Source organism: Protopterus annectens, chromosome 1.part2 (assembly GCF_019279795.1).
Source record: "Protopterus annectens isolate FY-2018-M chromosome 1.part2, PAN1.0, whole genome shotgun sequence".
Taxonomy (NCBI): domain Eukaryota; kingdom Metazoa; phylum Chordata; order Ceratodontiformes; family Protopteridae; genus Protopterus; species Protopterus annectens.
Window position 1 is genome coordinate 1000786163 of NC_056727.1, and position 23612 is coordinate 1000809774.

At 36.8% G+C, this 23612-nt stretch overlaps 1 protein-coding gene across 1 annotated transcript in view; it reads right to left on the reverse strand.

Annotated features, from left to right (window-relative positions):
* Positions 1–23612, reverse strand: part of COL9A2 (collagen type IX alpha 2 chain) — a 447350-nt gene that overhangs the window by 383385 nt on the left and 40353 nt on the right. Inside the window, exons 5-6 of the mRNA XM_044059964.1 lie at positions 13371–13424; positions 2854–2889 (exon numbers count right to left, since the gene is read on the reverse strand). Of these exons, the coding sequence (XP_043915899.1) occupies positions 2854–2889; positions 13371–13424 (90 nt within the window). The remainder of the gene's footprint in view (positions 1–2853; positions 2890–13370; positions 13425–23612) is intronic.

Sequence of the window (23612 nt, forward strand, 5' to 3'; positions counted from 1 at the left end):
AAATCACTCAAAAAAGCAGAAACACATCCACAATAGACAATTTATGTAAAGCACACGTTATTACTTTGATATTAAGAGATAAATATTCCATCATATACATTATTTTCTTTCAAAAATGAGCTTTCTATAGCCTAGCACTCTATGTGTTACTAAGCATTTGACAGCACACACACAAACACACGCACCCACACACGAACACACGCACACACGCACACACACCCACACACATACGCACACACACACACATATGTATGGGAATCTAGCCTTTCATTGATCTACTTAATCATTGACCACACATCATCTGACTCTAATGGTTGAGCAGTAAAATCATCAATCCATAAAAGATCAAAAGAATTTAAAAAGCAATGTTTTTGCTGGAGGCAAGCCTCACCCCTGAAATGCCCACACTCCCTGCTAATTATTTATACCAACTTTGAGATTGCACTACAGTGGGAAAGGAGCATATTCCCAGATCCCCACTGTACTGCAATCTCATAGTAAAAAGCCAGTACGTTTTGATCGGCTGATTTTTCATCAGCTATACTAGCTGTTTTACTTGTTGATGAATGGACTCATTAACAAAGCCTTCCACTCACATACTCACACACACACACACACACACACACACACACACACACACACACATGTATATATATATATATATATATATATACAAACAATTGAGCAAACATTCAATAGAGTACAATAGCAATATTTTTAGACCGAATCTAAAAAGGCTGAATATGAAAAAAAAATTTACAGGAGGCAGGGGCAAGCCCCGCTTCACACCCCACACCACCTGCTAATTTTGAATATACTAACTCTTAGATTGCACAACAGTTGGGTAAAGGCACTTTCTCAGACCCCTTTGTAATGCGATCTCGCACAGAAAGCAGCCGGCAGGTTTACTCCTCTTCCTTTTCCTCTTCTCCCATTCTCTGGCCATTTATTAAACATAATGGTCCTTGTCTTTGTATGAAAACATAGGATACTTCTTTTAATTGTAATTATCCTTTTTATTTCAGATTTTTAATCTATGTATAAGGGCATAAGTGCACTTTATTGAACATTCTGTCTTGGTTGGTTCCCCAGGGGCATTTATTTGGAAATCTAAAGAGAATTTAGAACAGCTTCACTTCTGTGCATTTCCCAACACTACTTTATTTTCTTTTGTCACTGTGAAATCTGCACTTGTTGGTTGCTTATAATTTACATATTTACTTGGAAATCATAACTCATATATGTTATCTGCTACTACTATATAGTCCTACTGAGTATAGAAACTAGTTGTATACAAGTCTGTTTTATATACTATTAACATTGTATGATCATATATATTTGATTAAGTATGTTACTAAACATCTTTCAGTTACTTATCTAATGTTTGATTGACTACCATAAAGGCCTTAGTCATGCCTATAAATGGTACCTAACCAGTAAACAAAAGTTAAAAGTAAATAAAAAAAAGAAATAGGAATTCTACTGTGTTTTCAGCAACAGCATTCTGCACACACACACACACACACACACACACACACACACACACACACACACACACACACACACACACACACACACACACACGCTGCCACAGCACACGCACGCGCGCACACACACACACACGCACACACACACACACACACACACACACACACACACACACACACACACATTCCATTGTTTGTTTTCTGTTTTGGTCTGCTGCATGATATCTTAGCAATGTAGTCCAGAGCTGCTCAGAAACACATTTTATGAAAGTTAAACTTATACTTGTAAGCCTTAAGTATATATTCTATTTACTGTAACCGCAGTTGTTTCAACTCTGTCACTATGAAATGAAACAGCTTCTAAGAATCAGATCTGTGTTTAAAGCCCAGCAGCTGTCTCTAAGTGAGGGGTAGCCATTGATGTTGTGTTCTGGGGGGGGGGGTTGTATTTTTTGATGTTACTACTACATCCATTCATCCATAATCCCTTGTTCCCATTTATGTACATGGGGTTGGGGTGTCACTTCAACAGTGACAATCATCTAGAGACATGGTTTACACTGCTATGTGGCTTGAATATAGGCTGCTTTTGCATGGCCTGTTTTTTTTTGGTACTCACCCCGAGGATCACATCAGTCGGCCTGCTAGACAGGGGTCCAGGGAAGTAAATATTCTGGGAAGAAATAGCCAGGGAATTGTTATGGCTAGGCTTGTATAGGCCCTAAGGCCAATAGCCTAGTACCAACCTATGAACCTACATATATGTTAAGTGTAGTGCTTGTTGCTTCCATGAGCAAATCAGGTGTAATGGGTTTGAGTGGCCTCTAGATAATAATACATGAAATATCATACCATGTACTCCCACTGGAATCATTTATTAACTAGACAAGAAATTGGATTTCTCCTGATTTCTATCCATTTACTCCCCTGTGTCACCATGATATTCTGCTTGATTAAGATAGTTATTTTTTTTTCAAAAAACTGAATTCATATTATAATAGGAAAGCCTTATGTAAGCTTTAACCTACAGAACTATTGCTTAAAATCTCTTATCTAATCAGACTGCTATTATGTTATACTTTCCACAAAAATAGGAATGCTAATGAAATGAATTGGCATAAATGATTTACCTTTAGCACACAGCAAAGCACAGAGTGTATTCTTGAAAATACCAATGTACGTGTCAGGTAAATATGAAACAGCTATGGTGTAAGCATGATTTAAATTGTTTTAAGTTTAAATTGTTTTAAGTTCCTTGTAACACATTCTGTGCTGTGTAGTTATTTAATCAAACCCAGAATAATAAATGGACTAGATTCAATGGTAGTGTCGTGAACACAAAATAAATAAATAAATAAATACTTACAGAAGGTCCAGGGGGTCCGGGATTGCCAGTTTCACCCTAGAATAAACATAAAACCTTAGTTATCCCTCACATTTAATCATTATTATATCTTTTAACAAAGAACAGACAATTTGATTTATAAAAGTATTTTATAGAATTAGCAGCTTTGTGGAAATTTTACAAGTAAAACCATAAAGCAACACTTGGCACTGCACTAGATGTCATGTCCTAATATAACAATGCAGAATCAAACATGGTCATTTTTTTAATTACAATTGACTGTTACTGGCTATATGTATTCTAAAACTCTTGATATATTTTATCTCAGTGTATGTGTTATGATTTGACTACAGAATGTTACATTGTACAGAAAAGTTGTTTCTTTTCTTGTGATAGTTTTATTTGATTACTGCATTTTATATATTTTTTTATAATACAAGAAGGTATCAAAGATATAATCTGCCATTCGGATAGCTACTGACCATCCATTGTCTTCCATGAAGAGTGTTATACAGTGTTGAGGACAGGCAAGGAGGTCCTTCCAGTTTTCTACTAGCATCACCAGTATGCAAAGTTTACCAAGAAAAACACTTTAGGAAATGTGTTCATTGTATATACTAATTCTAGATCAGTTCACAACCTGCAATCTTAAAATTATTATACATGGGACTAAAAGGAGACATTGCCAAAACATGTTATACTCTGCTTGCAGAACACTTGCTCTTTTGAAAAGTTAAAGAGATATTCTAAGGATGGATGTAACGACAACAGCTCCCAGCCCACTCTCCCAACTTGTTAACCATTTGAAATGTTGGCACCCACTAAAGCAAGTCCCAAAACACAAAGAATGAATGTCTGAAAAAAAATTACTTAAATATACTAAGTCCAAGATGGCTGTTTATCGGAATATTCCTTTTTATCCAGGGTATGATGATCTCAGAGTTGGTATATATATGTTTGGAGGGGTGGGTAGCTTGCCTTCCACACTGGGGAGGATCATGGGTGGGCTAGTTCCCTGCAAAAAAAGAAGTTTAAAGGAGATTTGTACTTCTCCAGGGTTTTCAGTCTTAAGAATGGTGACATTTCAATCCACAATCGCTCATTCATTATCTAAAATAAAGAAAATGGGGCACAGCAGAAATCTGAGAATGTCATTCAGCTGCAGCAAAAGTAATGTTCTAATATTCATTGGTGCACTTAATCTAGTTGTCATTCTTCATTCGGGGCTGTTTACCACCTAAATTGTAATATCAACTATCAAAATCACTTATATTTTATAATTAGATATTCACTATAGAATCACAATTCTTTGTATGGAAAATATCCTACAGTATTCTTTCTAAAGCTCTCCACCTTAATGTCATATATATATATATATATATATATATATATATATATATATATATATCAGAAATTGACTGAAGAAACAAAAAGAGAATAAATAGCTTATAACATCATATATTCTACAAATGAGACCTAGTAATAACAGAGATCATGGATTGGTTTAATTCTTATGAACCTTGTCCAAGCAAGAACAATGAAATTAACACAATAACAAATAAGGAAACATTAAACAAAAAAAAATCCTATTTACAAAACATATTACAGGTTATCACAGTAAATGTAGCAGTGCAGAATAATCCTATTTACAATACATATAAGTTATCACAGTAAATTTAGCAGTGCAGAATACAGGCATAAAATAGCATGCCAGTACAATCAAGATATTCTAGAGGTAGATAGTATAATGGTTAATAAGGAAGGACTTACAGTTAATGAGTAGAAGGGGTAGGAGGAGAACAGTATTAAGAGACACATAAACTAGTCAGGCTTAGTACAGGGGCATAACCAGTGTTATGAAACTGTTATGTATTCACATCCACTAATAATGTTTATTAGTGTAAATTTACTACTCATCAAATGCAGTTCTATATTTAATTATTTTTCCTTCCCAGTGTAAAGTCTGCATTTGTAATGTGCCTCCAGTGCCCGATAATCCATATTTGTCAATTTCTGTGTATTCCCTATATATCTAGAAAAGTCACTTTTAAGAAGTTTACAATATTTTATGAGATGTAAAAGCAATATATGAAAGTGATCCTTGAAAAATCAGATCATACGTTTGTTACCCAGTATGATGCATAGACATGAACTAGGGAACAGTATCCTAATTCTTTTTCAAAGTAAAAGCAAAATAACACTCTACCAATATTCAGCGAAGTTGGTGAGTTAATTCCAAATGGGGAAATCATAGGACTATGAAATGTGTCCAGTACAGCTGCTTTCTGGATAACATGCAGCACAGATCCATGGGGAAACCCTGTAGTGGATGATCAGATAAATATTCTGTGTTACGAGAAACTGGAAAAAGTTAACACAAGACTCGTATTGAGGATTTAAAGACTCTAATGTTATGTTTCTTAAATTTTACCTTTACCACCCTGCAAAAAAAAAAAAAAATATATATATATATATATATATATATATATATATATGGTTCTACCTGACATAGTCGAAACCACACAACACCGACAACGACATCACCGACACCACATAATCGACAGTCCATTAACACGAAACCTCACATACCCGACAACGAAATAACCGACGGTACACAAACACGAAACCCCATACACTGCACACACCACAATAACAACAATTAAAAACAAAACACATCCCCATTCCACAAACCACACACACAACACAAGCACACCAAAATCCTTACAAACCCACACTAAACCTTACCCTAACCCTAAGGTCCGTCACTATCGCACACGTACCTAACCCGCTCCCTAACCCTAACTCACTTAACCCACCCCTATCGCTCCCTAACCCTAACTCACTTAACCCACCCCTATCGCATACTAACCCTAACTCACTTAACCCACCCCTATCGCTCCCTAACCCTAACTCACTTAACCCACCCCTATCCCCACAGACCGTCAATATCCACACTTACCTGACTTGCACCCTAACGTCCGTCACTACCGCATACTCACACAGCCTTTTCCCATGTCGGCATCCTCGGCGTCGGTGTTGTCATCCGTCGTGTCGGTCTTCTGCATTGTCGATGTTCTGGAGCTCCGGATTCCGTTGTCGGTCTTCTGCGCTGTCGACGAAGTCAGGTAGAACCATATATATATATATATATATATATATATATGTGTGTGTGTGTGTGTGTGTGTGTGTGTATATGTATATATATATATATATATATATATATATATATATATATATATATATATAATATATATAAATATATATATATATATGTATATATATGATAATCAGCCAACATTTTATGGCCTAAGATTAAGACAACTCATACTTTACCTTTGACAGAAATATAGCTGCCTTGAGTGCTACTGGGATCTAGATAGTGCCACTACTTTGGAACTACCTCTTGGTAGGATATGCAGATGTGTATGTAGGGGTAGTAACTGAGGGTATTACCTCTTTGCTGGAGATGCAGATGTCTATGCAGGGGTAGTAAATGAGGGTATTACCTCTTGGCTGGAGATGCAGATGTCTATGTAGGGGTAATAACTGCGGGTATTACCTCTTGGTAGGAGATGCAAATGTGTATGTAGGGGGTAGTAACGAAGGGTATTACCTCTTGTTATGAGATGCAGAGGTGTATGTAAGGGTAGTAGCTGAGAGTATTACCTCTTGGTAGGAGATGCAGATGTGCATGTAGGGGTAGCAACTGAGGGTATTACCTCTTGGTAGGAGATGCAGATGTCTATGTAGGGGTAGTAACTAAGGGTATTATCTCTTGATAGGAGATGCAGATGTGTATGTACGGATAGTAACTTGAGGGCATTACCTCCAGGCATGAGGTGCAGATGTGTATATAGGGGTAGTAATTGAGGGTATTACCTCCTGGCTCAAGATGCAGATAGATATGTAGGGGTAGTAACTGAGGGTATTATCTCTTGATAGGAGATGCAGATGTGTATGTACGGATAGTAACTTGAGGGCATTACCTCCAGGCATGAGGTGCAGATGTGTATATAGGGGTAGTAATTGAGGGTATTACCTCCTGGCACAAGATGCAGATAGATATGTAGAGGTAGTAACTGAGGGTATTACCGCTTGGTAGGAGATGCAGATGTGTATGTAGGGGTCATAACTGAGGGCATTAGTGGGAAGGGAAGAAGTGAGTTGATAAGTAGGTCTATATAAGAAAAAAACAAGACAGAAATGTCAAGTAGATGAAGAAGGGAGTAAGTGTGAGAGTGAAAAGCAGGGATTCTTTTAGAGCATGTAGAATGTTTAATGAATAAGGGAAGAGTCGAAATAAGTATGAAACCTGCACAAGGTGAGAACAAATAAAGTGGGCAGAAACTGCATGGAAGGCAGAGGGAATGATGTTACATCAGTGGAGTGGCGCAAGTATCAGAAGGTACAAAAGTATGGAAATGTAGTATAACACTGCAGCATTTAACTCATGTGATCTCATTTATTTGGGAATAATATACTGGCCAAAGCACACAAGGCACTCTACTGGCCAAAAATGCAGCTATATGTCCTGTAAACTACACAGCGACATTTACAGAAACATAAAATCTGACACCAGATAAGAAACAATTGTCCCATTTGGTATGTCCACTAGTTACATGGCAAACTGCAGGTATTATTTACTGCAGCTTAATCCTCTTACCCCCTCACCCAACTCTCCCTAATGTACAGACATCTCATAAAGGTTTGCTTGACTTTTGGTATGTTTATTGCATTGTCATTGTTATTGTCTTGTCCCTAATAGCTCTACAATACAAGTGAGGTTGCTCCATTCATGTACCTCTACTTCTATGTTTCCCAGAGCATTCAGCAGTGTCCTATTTTCATTAAATACAAAATACTGACAGACTATATGGGTTTCCTTGAGTAACTTTAAATCTTCTGTTTTGTCCTTCCTCTGCCATCATTGCACAGAAGTATGCTTGTTAACATACATCTGTCTTGCCTAGGAGGATACAGCCTCCAGATATATACAACCCACTCTGTCTAGAATCTTAAGGAATGACTTCCTAGCCAGAAATGACGGCTTCTTATTTTGCATCTGTGATGCTTCTCCCCGTGTATCATTTATTTCCATTAGCAGGTCTTTCCTTTTTCTCTGTCTGCTTGTTGCTCTTCAGGTCATCTGCTGTGACCACCTCAGGCCTCTCTTCTCCTTTATGTTACTGCTTACCCACTATTTACATAGACATTTCACATTTTTTCTTTCCAAAAACATTACACTGTTATAAATATAAACTGAAATATCTTGACCATTCCTTCAATCCTGCATCTTTTCTTTTTCCCATCATGTCACATTGCTTGTATCAGTCTTATTGTATAGCTTTGTGTCATCAGCACAAAGACAAATTTCCTCCAGCCTTCTACCAGCTCACATGTTAAGAAACACAAGTAATAACCGCTCATCCAATGTGAAATGTCCTTTTCTATTACATTCAGTGCCCTTTTATTATTTACCTGTCTTAACACCCAGCATGTACTCAAAGCCTGCCCAATGTATTTACTTACCTTGCATGTGGCACTTTGTCAGATGGCTTGCTAGATTCAGAGTAGCTCAAATGTACATCTCCTTTCTGATTCCACATATTAGTTACATAGTCAAGCAGCTCTTAATAATTAGCATGGTTTCATTAGCTTATCTAATTTTAGGACAAACTCCAAATCTTCCTGTGTGTTGTGATAAATTTACTGAGTCTCCCTGCAGCTGATTATGCTGAAAATGGCCATGTTAATTTCAGTAATGGAAGTAGAGTCAGACTCATGAATTTCAAAAAGGAGCCATGACTGTTCAAGTATTTAAAGTAAACCAAGTGTGGTACCGATTAACTTGTTAGGAGGGATCAACATGCTGAAACCATCTCCAAGCAGTAAATGTCTGGCAAATCGAGAAAGGTGAGATTAGTTAATGTTGGCAAAAACAGGAAGTTAAGAAAGGTAACTTTTCCAGTGTAGTAGTAGTACTGTGTTTTATTTGTAATAGAACTCAGTAGCTGAAAAGGGAACATAACGTTCTAAGCTTATAATAAAAAAGTTACAGATGGTTGCTTGAAATAAGAACTGCACTGTGTATTACAGAGTAGGTGAAAGACATTAGTGGAGAAATACAATAAGTTAGTGGCTGAAAGACATTACATGTTTAGTGGAGAAATACAATGAGGCTAATGACCAAATGCCTCCAGTAATAAAGCTTAGGAGGCATCCTGGCATAAATGGAGTAGGATTATAAGTGAAGTTATCTTTCTGAAGAACAGATCATTGCCTCAGTTTTTTGTTAACAAAGCCTGTTAGCTGTTTCCTGTGAGTAACCATAAAAGGGGGGGGGGGGCATCTGAGTATAAATCCAAGCTGTCTTACAATGTATATGTTTGTGGATTCATGGAAAAGTGTAACCACATAGTGATCTTGATCTAAGAAACTGCATAAAAAGTTTAGGAGTAAGTTTGTTTCTCTGTTGCATGTTTTTTTTTTTTTTTTTGTATTTCAAACCACATGAATGGACAGTATATAGATAAGGTTTACTCCAATGTACTCAGTAATTATACTTTCCAAGGCTGTACACAAAAGCATGGATATCATCTAATAGTGTATAGCAAGGAGGGCATACTAGACACAGAAATAAATCCCATGGGCCTCCTCTACAGGATGTTTTAGTTTTTTTTTTTTAGTGAAGATATTAGTTTGGCTGTATCACAAAAGGAGATACTGCCAACACAGCTATCTGGAATTTTGTAAATGATTATATGTCTTTTGTGAATATCAGCATGATTTGTGAAGAATGCTTCTGTTACAGATGTATTGGAACTGTATATCATGTGTATATCAAACTAAGTTTGTACAGACATGTGTGCTGAACAGATATTTTGTAGAGTACTTGTGCTTGAAATGTATCCACAGTGTGCCCTACTGAAAGAAAACAGAAACGTACATGCACTATTGTAACTGTTTAAATGTATATATTTTAACAGTGGAAACTGAAATACAGGAGGTTAACTTCAGAAAAATAACTGAAATTAAATTACTTTATAGCTATGCCATAAAAGATGGCATCTTTCAGTTTTAGTGCAGCAAGAAGACACAGTGTCTGTAACAAGAAGGTTTCTGTATTGTCTTTAAGGTGAAATAATTACTAGTTTTAAAATGTGGAGTAATGCAATTGTTGTATGACTTCCAGCATCTGCCCAAAGATCTGACGTCTGTGTATTTTCACAGCTAGATGCTAAATGCTACCAGCTGCCATCAATGGTTGTTTTGGGCCTGGGAATTAGGAGTCAGATGACAAGAAATTATGTCATTGTGCAAACTATCCTAGCAGCAATATTTGATATATTAATTTGAGAAATCTCTTAGTGAGACACAGCATTCTGTATTCTCTCTTTGACCTGACAACATCTAGAAGATTCATTCACCACATCTGCCTTGCTCTGATGAAGTAAGTTTCTGGGGAACAGTATAGTTCTCTTAGATATGCTCAGGAATATAGCAAAGCTTAGTTTAGATATTTTTCTTTATTTATTTGAAATTGTCCTGCAATGTTGTTTTAAATATTTCCTGTGATTTTCAGCTGTGATGTCACTGTAAATATATATTTAGTATTGTCTTGTTTTTCTATTATTTATTATTAAATGTATTTAACCATTTCATTGTGGCTGATCTGTCCAGAGATATTTAAGTTTTGAGAGTACTTGCATATTTATTTGGTGACACTGTGTAGGCCACTCCTAATAGCCTTGCTCTTGGTCAAACTACCATTCGTTTTAATAGTATCATTGCACCGTAAGATTGGACACCCTTTGTTAAGGGCCTTAAAGTAGCTGATAAGGAGTTGGCTGGTGGCAGTGATAACTACCTAATAGTCTGGGCAGAAGGGGGGCATAGCTAGCAAAAATTACGAATGGTTTGAAAGTTTTACAAAATACCTACATCAGCTATAATTGTTTTAGGAGAAGTTAGATTTACTTTACTTATCCATTTGTTTAGACATGTCAGAAATATATACTACCCTCACTCCATACTGTATAATAAGTTATCTTAACATTCCATAGTGCACTCAATATTTTAGACACCTTTGTAATTTCATTGTCAGAAAGGTTAGAGGAATGTCTTCCTGCAGATCACTGTACATGTTTAGCTAATGAATGTAATAATGATACAAAGCAGGGCAATTCACATATGTTTTACTGATTTCAATGGAGAACAGTTCTCATGGGTATTAATAAAAATATCTGTAAAGTATTTAATGGCATAAAATGTAAATATAGAACACATATATGGGAACTAGGCCTATGTAAAATTCCTGTGGTTATTTTCAAAACATTTGGCTTACTTTTCGTGAGTACTTTGTACTGTATAATTTTTTTCTACCAGAAAAGTAGGTATGTGAGTGGCAGAGGTTTCACAGCAGGGAGTACCATTCAATCACCTAGGAAATGATAAAGGCTGATGAGTTGGAGAATTTCAGAGGCAGAAATGAGATCCCAGACTTTAGGGAAGTTGTCTCACCTGACAGTTTAATTTATTGACTTTTTTCTGACTTTTCTTTTTTTCTCCACATACTTATGACCATGAGCTTCCCCTTCCCCCTTCTCCTATGCAACTCCAGTTAGTGGGTGGGACCATCATCCAAGTAGCCATCATTGTTTTCTACTTGCACTAGCTTCCCCTTTCCCCTGCAGCAGCCAGGACAAGTGATCTCACAGAGCTCACATAATATCTGCCCTAGTTGCAGATAACAGCTTCCACACAGGCACCTATCCTCAGTCTCAGTGTAGCATGTGAAAATGCGTCTTTTGGTGAGCATTTCTCCTAGGTCCATTGCTTTGTTTCCACTGAACCACATGTTCTCCAGTAAGTGTCAATACTGCAGTGGAACATTCTTCCCCCTTCTGCTAGGATAGATAAGCCAACATGAGTTATTCACTCCCACCCACTCTGGCTGGTTCTTCCAGCTTTCATTACTTTTAAGAGCTGATTATTTTACTCTAATATGGCCTTGCCTCCTGTCTAATTAACACTGAAATATATAAATGGCTAGAGTTTAAGTACTCTCCTAAAAGCTAGTCATAAGAGTTGAAAAATAATGCAGACATTTGCTTTACAATAGGTATTACAACAGGTATTAGCTTTCTGAATAGTGAGACTACGTATAGCTGCAAGCATATCGCTTAACCATCTAGAATTTTGCCTAATATTCTTGCCCCGCCCTTCATAACATTTTTGATTTTCTAGTAAATCACTAAGGATCACAGTCAGTCAATAGCAGCAGTCATTACAGTTTCAGATTTCTTATTGTTCATGAAATGCATGTTAATGAAAACAACTGCTGATGTAGTAACTTTTAAGTGAATTAGACTGATATCTAAAAACTGTCCTTGACTTTGGGATTGGTCCAGAATTCTTGAGGGAAAAAAAGTTGAGAGGTATGGCTGTGCCTGTGTATAGCTTTGAAAATATCTTGAATGCTAACACTTGAATGGCATTTAGAAGAAATTACAAATCAGCTTAAGATCTGCATGCTTGCTTTTCCTCTGCAGTTGACAACAGTGATAAGCAAATATTTAACATAAACATTGCTGTTTACTTTGCCAACCAATGAAACATAATCCTTGATAATAGAGGAATGAATACTGGAAGAACGCATAAGACGGAAACAAAACCCACTGCAATCAGGAAGTCAAATGGCATCAGAAATACACAATCTAGGGATCCAAACCTCTTCTGCAATATCAACAGAATGAATTTGAAAGACAGGTATATCTCATAGAGGATACTGCTGCTCTGGAACAAACTCTCTTCATCCACATTAAACAAAGCTTATCCCTGTCCATATTCAAGTACAACTTGGATCTATGGATGGGTAATAGAAAATTTACCGCAGGACTGCCCCCTGTACTACTAATGGACATAGGCAGCTCCTAGACACTTTATCCCAATCATGAGTCCCCCGAAATTTTCTATGGTATTGATCCCAGTTATTCTCACTAGGGGTAATATCTAATTATTTGACATGAGCTGGGTAAGACCAATCTAATACCAAACAGAACATGTTCATTCAATCACCAAAAGAGAAATTGGCTAGGTTTAAAATGTCCCACAAGGGGAGCTAGCCTAGCATTACCTGTGACCCTATAAGACTATAAAATTCAATAACCCTAAGTAGCATCCTGTCTTTATTCTATGCAAATGTCAAAGTTATGTAACTAAGTAGCATGGAATACTGCTAGGCCCCACCCTCACACATGCAAAGGTGTTGCATGAAGCTTTGCCACCTGCAAAGAAACAGGTTGTTTGCTTTTCTCCATGCTGTGTCTAGTTCAGTCAAATCTGACTCTCACTCTGTGTTTCACAAAGTGTCCCTAAATACTGATCTCCTTTCTGTACAGAACTGGAGCAGGCACAAAACTACTACCTTTTAAGTATTACCCGGCTTCTGCCCCTCTGTTCTGTCTTGGACTCAGCACCTCCATATTATATTATCTGTACATGCTGGTGAAAAATACTTTTGACAGTAAATAACTTACTTTTGGCCCTGCTGCTCCAAAAGGACCTGGATCACCTTTGGGACCTTCCAAGCCCTAAAAGTAAAGGAAAGGCATTTATTATCTTGTTACATGTAAAATGAATGATACTTTATGTTAATGCTATTGCATTTCATGCTATATTTCAAAGGCACACAATAATAGCAATAGGACAAAAATGTAGAATTGTATTGATTTGTATTTTAGTATATTCTTAAATTACTAGAAACTTAATCATAACAAAAACAGACATAGAATAAATATCATACCCACAGTGCTTGCACATAAAAATTACTATTCCATTAATAAGATTTATTTAGGGCATTATCTGTTGGTCTAATCTGTCTTAATATACCATCCATGATGCATGTTAAAGTGAAAAAAGGAAGTCGGCTGCATTGCCAGTGAAATGGCTACCATACCTCTCGACTGTACAGATTTTTGCAGAATGCCTAGATTTTTGCCTCATATTTTTGGTCTGTTTTTCATAAAATTGTGATTTTCTGCCAAATTACTGGCAAATCATTAAAGACTGAAGTTAGAAAAGCATGACAGACATTGGCATTTCAGACTTTATACCCTTCAGAAAATTTATGCTAATGCAAAACCTGTTATTCTAGTAATTTTCTAGGTTTGTAAGTGCAATATTTAAAAATTGTCCCTATTTTTGGGCCTTTGTCCCACTTTTATATATGGCTTTGACCTGATTTCTTGCTCTAAGAAGTTAAGAGGTATGACTATGACAAATACAAGGGTTAGAGTAGTGGTCCTGAGATCTGAGAAGTTGGTTGGAAATAGTATTGAGTAGCCAACGGTCAGGTCTCCTATCTGAAAGGGAGAGGGATTGTGGTCTTCTATCAAGGTGCATCCTCTTATGGAGCTCAGTAAAGTCACCCCAATTACATGTGCATGTAAAAAGGCTACCTTTAGGGTGTAGAGGTAGTGGGACTGATAGCTGCATGCTTTGTACAACACTGAAACAGCCCTTCTGAGTAGAAGCATAAAATTAAAGATTCTCACCAGGTTTGAGTGACTGTCAGCTAGAGCTTGACTTTTTTACTCCCACTCTTCCAGTGATAAGCAGGGATTAAGATAGGGTTTACTATCCCATCAATAGTCCTTCTCCAGAAACAAAAGGGTGCTAGAAATACATTGCAGTTAATTCATCAACATCAGTTTTGGTAAATGTAAAAAGCTCAAGGAATTAACACCAAAACTACTTTCATTAATAGTGTAGCGTTCTTTCTCCGTTACTGTGCAACCTCAAAGATGGCATATGTAAGTGTTGGGGTATAGAGGGTGGTACCCCACATGGGGGTGCACAGAGTCTTGTACTCCTACAGAAAAAAAGTTTTCTCCCAAGTTTAGTGAAAGAAGTTTCAGCAAACATTTTTCAAGTTTTCTGTGTCTGCAGAAACTGCTTTCGGTGAGTCAACATGCTTCTGCAAAAAACTTATGGTATTGAAAAATCCCTTAAAAGTCTTACATGCAGTGCTCAGAAAGGTCACAGGAGACTCTTAATTTTCCCAAAGGCAAAGGAGAACTGCAAAACCAGAAATTCCCTGGGCCTTCCCTGTGAAGCAATGACAACACCCTTTAGGATTTGTCCAGCTGCCCCCAGTATGGAGGCACACATGGATCAATTGTTCCTGCATCTGCCAGTATGGCTACCATTATGTTAGACAGGTTGGTCAAGAGTACTATATCCATAGGTTATACAATACCCTTTTTAACTGTCTCAATTGAACCTCTCTTCAACTGCCAAACATTCCACCTCGTTAAAGACAGGTGGCCAGTTTGGAGATATACAACCTCCTATTAAACAGCCATGCAAAAGGTTCTGCTATATCATACAGAGTATAGAGCTTATTCCAGAAACTTATAGTCCTAAAAAAAGACCAAGAACTTCATGCAAGTTCTATAGCTCAATGGTTTAAATCAATATGCAAGGAAAACCAGGTTTCAGATAGTCTTGGTGCAGTCAATCCCTTCTTGCCTGCAGGAGGGAGAGTGGATATGTTCAAAAGATCTCCAGGATGCCTACTTAACACATAAAATAGCCAACACTTCCAGGAGATTCTTGTACTTGCAGATAAGAGACAGTCATATTAATAAGAGTCCTACTATTTGGTCTCAGCATGGTCCCATAGATGTTTACCAAGTGCATGGCACCTTTTGCAACTCACCTGAGACTGATAGTAGTCAGGATCTTAATGTATTTAGATGACTGGCTGCTTGTCTCTACTACAGTGAGTCACTGACACATGAAAATGACTAGTTACTTCTGCTTTGTCTGTCCTTTAATGTCAGTGAACACTCTAAAGTCACAGATGGAGACATTGGAAGTTCTCATATTCATAGGCTGCCAAGTGGACACCACTCACATGCTAGTCAGATTCACTCACGTGTTAGTCAGATTCCCAGAAGACCAAGTAAATCTTCCCTACTCATCTCCATGCTCCTCGTGGCCATCTCAATGTGTTTTCACTCATCCAAGTACAATCTCCTAGTCCTATATTGTTCAATATTTTATGCTGGAACAGTATTATTTGTTTAAAAACTTGATTATATTAACATTCTTTGTACTAGATATAATTAGCTAATGCTATGACAGTCTACTACTAGCACAAGCTGTGATTAAGTTTATTGACTCTGCTCGGCTAATACATGCTTATGTAAATAGAATCACTGTTGTATCTAAACTAAATTATTGCTGTAGATTGAATCACTGCTGTATCTAGAAGAAAGTGTAGATATACACAATTAGACTGATTAGCTCTATGCTTTTGTCAGTTTGTAGCTTACATTCTCATGTATATTGTTAGTGTTTATGAGTGTTTACTAAATGTGACCTACAGACCCGGATATAGAGTCAACAGTGTTTAGATTTAATATTAAATTCCAGTGTAATCTTTTGTATGCTGAATATCTGCTCTATGGAATCATGTATTAGTCTTTAATGTCTCAGAACTTAGTTACATGTATGGTAATCTATTAATTTAAATAATTTATGCTGAATCTCTGTTTTATGGAAACAGGTTTTGGTATTTAATGTCTCAGAACTCGGTTACATATACAGTATTCTGGTAATTTATCTGTACCAGGCGGCAGCTCAGCCCACTGAATCTCCCTAAATAATTCTTCTGTCTGCTCATTTTATACCTCCTGCTATCACCTGTTTGTTCACTTTGAGTCCAACACCCTTCCATTGAACAAGATCATGCTTTGATAAGGAAATCTGCCACATATTGTAAAAGATCTGTACATTTTGTTTTTCCCTGAATTAACTTGCTTTGTGCTCCAAGTAAATCTGATTTTTATAGAAAGTGGTGTGCACACTACTTCAGATGGCTCCACTATTATTCCCCCACATTATTAGCTATATATTTCCTCTAGCTAAAGTTTTGCTGTGAAAGAATCTCAGATAATTCCATAGTTGGCCCTCACCCTTGGTGAACAAGTGTTTTTATTTCCTTTTACTACAGTCACAGCTTAATACTTGTTTTATTATACTTTTATATAGTACTGATGAAAGCCACCCCAGTAAAGGTAGTATCAGAATGAAGGTATTCCCAGGAAGGATACTTCAACCCTTCTATTATATCCAAAACTTTCAAGATGCTTTGTAAACTTTTTGAAAAGGTATTACTGTTCTGCACTATTCACTTGCTAGCTGATTGGCTCTGTTGGTAATCCAAGGCTTGTTAGTGGTCCAGGTCTACCCACTCCATTCATACTTGCTTCGCTTGGGCTCACTGGGCTACCCTACCCCCAAATTCCACCCACCCAAACTATATCTAAACTTACACGTGCATAACTCCACCCCTTATTTCAATAATCCAATCAAAACCACTCCTTCCTTCCCTCCAGTTTATTTCATGCCCCCTCTTCCCCCTTCATACTTCTCCTTGCTGATATATCTACCTATTTTTATCCATGCTCTGCCTTCCTATTTTTCATTGATCTCTTCCACCTGCTACTACTTTAAACTGAGCTTGACCTTATCCTTTTCCATCATCTCTCCCTTAGCACCTATATCCATCTCTTGTTACTCTACATTACCTTTTTAGATCTCTTCTTATTTTCCATTACCTCTCCTAAATATTTTACATCCCCACTACTCAGTTCCATTACTATCTACTCCCACCCCTCTACTTATAATCATGCTATCACCAAGCACACACATTCTCACCTTCTCACTCTTCTCCATTCTTTTCTCTAGTATACATTACCACTCTAAACCCTATCTGCTTACCCTCTCTAATGGCAAATATCACTTCTTCAGTAGCTATCTAATTTAAAAGATATATAGACATGTCTCCTCACCTCTACCAAACAAATCTCCCCTTCCAATATAAGGTGAAAATATCTATCTATAGCAAAATCTATTTTACCCTAAAGAACAATACCACCACCTACCTTCAACTATACCACAATAAATCACACTCAAAACAAAAGTAACTAGCTTATGTAATTAATTTCACAATTGTTCCTTTATGCATCGACATACACCCCAGTCCAGGGCCCATTTATACAAACCCATCAACACCTCTCCATAACAATAATTCTTACAAATCATTATACTTGGTAACCCTTAACCTCCAATGCATTAACAACAAAATTACTAACTTCCATGCTTGGAACTCTCATAATCAACCAGACATTATTGCTACCACAGAGACCTAGTTAAACCCATCCATTAAAGATTCAGAATTTACCCTCCCCAGGAGTTCAAACTATAAGATCTGATAAGCCTAAAAAAAGGAGGTGGTGGAGCACTAATCCTTTCTTATTCCCATAATATAGTTCCATATACAAATTCTGTACCTCAATTTTCCAATGCCAAAATTCTTATTACTCTCCTAAAATGAATAACTGCAAAAGGTTGTGTATCATAGTACTTTATTTACCTCCTGGCAACAATATATCCATATTAGAAGACATCCTTGCATGGGTTTCTACTAATATTAAAAACAAAACTGTCATTCAAGGTGATGTAAGCATCAACTGGCTAAACCTCAGCTCCAACCTTCCTTCTTCAAATATTAATCTATTCAACTTCACACGACTCATCAATTCCCCAACCACAATTAATAAGGGCAATAACAGTGGTTTCATTTTAGACTGGATTCTAGTTTCTGACCCTAACAAAATAAATGAAGCAAGTACTCTCCCAGACATCTTCTGTGATCATCTACCCTTTATTTGTCATACTCCACTCATCTTTCAAAACAAACATCAATATAAACAAATAGGAAACCTTACCAAATGTAGCCCACATACCTTCAAAAATATTCTAAAAAAGATAAACTGGAATATTCTAAAAACACCCCCACTTGATGACCCAGTCAATTATTTCAACTCTATATTTCTGAATACAATAAATAGCCTAGCACCCCTTCATAAAAAGAGGATAAAATCATATTACACCTCATGACTAACAAAACCTACTACAAATCCTATGATCATCAGGGACAAAATATGAAAATAGTGGCAAACCAACAAAAACACTGCAGACCCAATTTCATAACCAGGCAAAAAAGGCTAATCAACAAATATAAAAAAGAATACTATATAAAACTGCAAAGTAGTCAAACAAAACTCAAAAAAAATCTGGAATTCCATTACCTCACTTCAAAAGCTAGGCACAAAAAACAACCCATGTCGACATCCCAGCAAAACATATCAAGAAATACCTGACCTCTTCAATTAATTCTTCATCAGTTCTATAACTGACATTACTGCTAAGTTTGCCCAAACAAATTGCAGCCCAGGAAACACTACAACATCCACCCATTATACAAAATCCTACTCCACACTGACATACACTCTAAATCCCATTCCAATTACCACTATAAAGAATTTACTTTTGAAGCTTAAACCCTGCTCTAATGCACCTGACAACATACCCTCAGAATATCTAAAACTTGCAGCTGAAGCCATTGCTTATCCTATAAATATACTAATCAACAGATCCATCCAAGACTCCTAGATCCCCAAAACCTGGAAAAAGCAGAGATATTCTCCCTCTCCATAAAGGTGACAATAATAATGATATCACCAACTTTCATCTCTCACCTGTCTTTACGATCTTGAAAAAATAATACAAACTCAACTTCTGCATTTTCTTCTTCATAACCAACTCCTGTCACCCACCCAACATGGATTCAGACCAGGCCATAGTACTACAACTGCCCACATATTTGTCATGGATATAGTAAACAAAGCCCACGATTCTGGTAAAATGATCTCCAACCTCTTCCTAGCTCTATCAAAGGCTTCTGACACAGTTTCCCATCCTTCACTTCTAACCCAACCCTCTAACATCAGACTTTCCCCTACAAGCTGTTTCTCAGGTTATTTAAAAGACAGACAGTGGGCAGTGAAGTGGCAACACTCCATCTCTCCATATCTAAATACTTTACTGGAGTTCCTCAGGCTCTGTTCATGGACCCCTTCTATTCAGTATTTTCATTAATGATTTCCACTCATCTATAATTCTGGGCTCCCTTATTCAATATGCAGATGACTCAACTATTGTATGTTCAGCTGACTCAGTCTCTAACCTACAAAATAAAAGTCAAGTGGCCTTCTCTATCACTGAAACCTGGATGTATAATAACCACCTATCCCTAAACCCAAATAAATCCAAAATCATAGTATTCACCCCTAAAAGATCAACTCCATTAGACAAAACTAATTTTTCTATATATTCTCTAAACAACTTTAAAATCAAAATTGTTAGCCCCACAAAACATCTGTGGGTCACCTTCGATGAAAACCTCAAATGTCATATCCACATACAACATAATATTTGCAAAACCCATCAAAAGCTAGGAATTCTCTATTGACATATTCACTTCCTAAGTCCCTCCACTAGACAAACCCTTGCTTCAACTTACTTACTCCCTTCACTCATCTATGGCACTCCATTACTCACCAACCTCCAATTCTCACTAAAAGCCACGCACGTGATGTGTTACAATAAAATAGACAGATTCGGTACTAATGCCAAATACTCTACCCATCATTGCACTGCTCTACATTCCCAAAAAACTAAAGAACTTCTACACTACCTCATCTACGTGAAACTAACTATAGCACACAAAATTATCTTTAAACCTTCAGATTGTCCTGCCCTCATCTCAATATTTACTTACTACCTCCCAAAGAGGCCTCTCACATCTCAGAATAAGCCAAACCTTCCAACTGGCCAACTCCTTTACAGATAGGATTTTATAGCCAAAAATTAGAATGCCCTACCTTTTTCAATTAGAACAACCAAAAACCCCTGCCTTTTTCAAAACTTCATTACATGAAAACCTTTCTTCTACATGGAACTGTATATGCACCTGGCCTCCTTAAAATATGTAGTATAACTAAAGTCTTCCTATCTACCATATTATGGCCACTGTAACTCCTCACTACTCTAAAACCTGGAAAACATGGATGTAATCTTATCTCTTTAATTGTATGACTGTGCAAATATTTCTGGCTACTGAGTGCTAAGATCTACTCTTGTATTTACTTCTGAATTATATGTTTTTCTACTCTATGTATTACTGTTGAATGAATTGTTAAATGATATTCAACAATGTATACAAAAACAAGTGGTTCAGGCACACCAAGGCTGGCTCACTGTCTCAATAATTTATTAATTAAACAAATCGACAGAAGTGCTTTCGCCATGCCACAATGCAGGGCTTTATCAAGTTAATAACAGCAAAAGTAATCCCAATCATTTAAATACCCTATAGCCTGAAAAGGTGCCAAGCTTCCTTAAAGGTACATAACCTAAAAATACACTGTTCAACAGTAAAATCATATCAATCGTGTTAACATAATTCCATATAATTTAAATAAAATCTTACAAAAGTGTGAGAAATAGCAGGATAAAAAGCAATGTACAGAACAATATAAAACAATACAATGTTTAAATGTACAATATTTAAATGTGCACTAACTGTATATCCCAGCCCTACAATTTGCTAGCTTTCTTTTTAAGGTATGGCTTAATAGAAATATGATCATTCAAAGCTGGGGGGGGGGGGCATGGCATTCAGTTTAACCTGCCAATAGGTTTCCCTACAGCTAAGCCAGTTCTCCCAGTCACCCTCCCTAGGTTCCATAATTACTTGCTCCAAAATCCCAAATAAAAACCATGTGTGTGTGGGCTCCACAGAAAGGTGCTTGTAAAGGGCATTGTTCAAGTTCTTCTTCTTAATGTTGTAAATATGCTGGTAAATACGCTTCCCCAGTGCTCTTTCAGATTTGCCCACATAAAAACTGGGGCAGTCCTTACAAAGGGCCAAGTTCTCTATACCCTTAGTCACACAATTAACCCTTTTAAAATAAATTACACTCTTAATGCTATCACAAAATTGTCCTTTCTTTGTCAAAAATATATTTACAATATCTACATCTACCACATTTTCTAGTTCCATTTTTTTCTTTTGTAGTTTGTCTCATTTCTGTTTCTCTCAAATACTTTTTTCAAATTTATACCCGTCTTAAACACAAACTTGGGCTTCTCGCCTATTTTTTGTAGAAGATCTGTGTTAAATCTTAACATTTTCCAATTATTTTTAACTAAATCCTTAATAACTTGTGAGGCGTAGTTGTACTCAGCCACTAAGGCCCTTGAAAACTGTTGCTCATCGTTCCGTATTTGTGAAAAGGTTTGCTTGTTATCAACTAGTAAGGGCATATATTTAACACCCCACCCCTCAGTGAGTTCTAGTACTACCTCTTCTATTAAATCAACTGGATACCCCCTTTCCATGAATAATTTTGAGATGAATTCAATTTCATTCAAGAAGTCACTTCTTTGTGAGGTCATCTTAGCTGCCCTGACCATCTGACCTTTCACAATACTTTTCTTCTGTTTCCATGGATGCACAATGGTATAAGGGAAGTAGGAGTTACTGAATGCACTTTTTCTGTGGATCCTAGATTTTAACTGCCCATCCATTATATCCACTCACACATTCAAATATTCAGTCCCAACCTTGTCATAGTTGTAAGTAAATCTTAAAATAATTTAGTGGTGTTTAAATAATCTATAAAATTGCCCAGAATACATACAGGTCCATCCCATACAGCAAAGATGTTGTCCAAGAAATGCCTGTATATAATTGAATGTGCCACCAGAATTCACTATTAAAATATATAGTGTTTCCCATTTTAAAAGGAGTAAGTTAGTATATATGGGGGCACAAACTGCCCCCATAGCCACTACTCTTATCTGTTTGAAGATCTCCCCCTCAAAATAAACAAAGTTGTTTTCTAATACCAATCTCATAAGCTCAACATATACGTTCATCTCCAAGTTTAATAAGGAACTTGTCACTTAAAGTTGCACCAAAAAGGTCTAGCCCTTCCTCAGTAAGAATACATGAAAACAAATCAACAATGTCAATGGTTAAAAAACAAATCTCTCCTTCACAGGTCTCAGAAGTCAGACTCTGCAAAAAGTCCCTGGAGTCCTTTAGTAGATGTGGGTGATCCCCCATAATGTGTTAGACTGAACGATCTAAAAATGTAGCTATAGGGTACATCTTAGAAGCTTCTCCGGACACAAGAAGTCTATAGGGTGGATCGGTAGTGTTCTTATGTAGCTTAGGGATACCAAAAACAGATGCCAATCTTGGCTTCTTGATTTGTAAAATCCCACCTAACTTCTGGTGTAGCCTATTTTCCAGTATAAATTCCTCTATTGCTAGGTCCACCTTCCTATAAGAAATGTTGACCTCATTGATAGAAACTGAAACATACACATTAGTGTTGTTTAAAATATCTAACATTTTACTCGAGTAATCAATGGCATCAACCAGAACCATACCACCCCCCTTGTCTGGTTTCATAATACGTATCCCTTTGTTACCTGCCAACTCGTCTAACACCTGCTTTTCTTTCTTAGTTAGGTTGTACTTATAATCATGTTTCCTCCTATATTTCTTATCCATATTAAGAGCATAAATATCTGATGTACACACTGTCTTGAAGACCTGTAGGGCAGGGTGCGGGGTGGGTTATATGTACTCGTTTGTTTAATAGGGATGTCTACCCTATTGATTTTCCGGTCAAACAATAAAGCTAAATTTTATTTTCTAGTAAATAATTTCAGCTCAATAAGGGCATCACAAGCATCAAACCTAACTGAGGGAACACATTTAAAACCTTTTTCAAAAAGCTGAAAATGCTCTAATTTAATTTCTGTTCCACTCAAATTGAAAATTTTAAAAC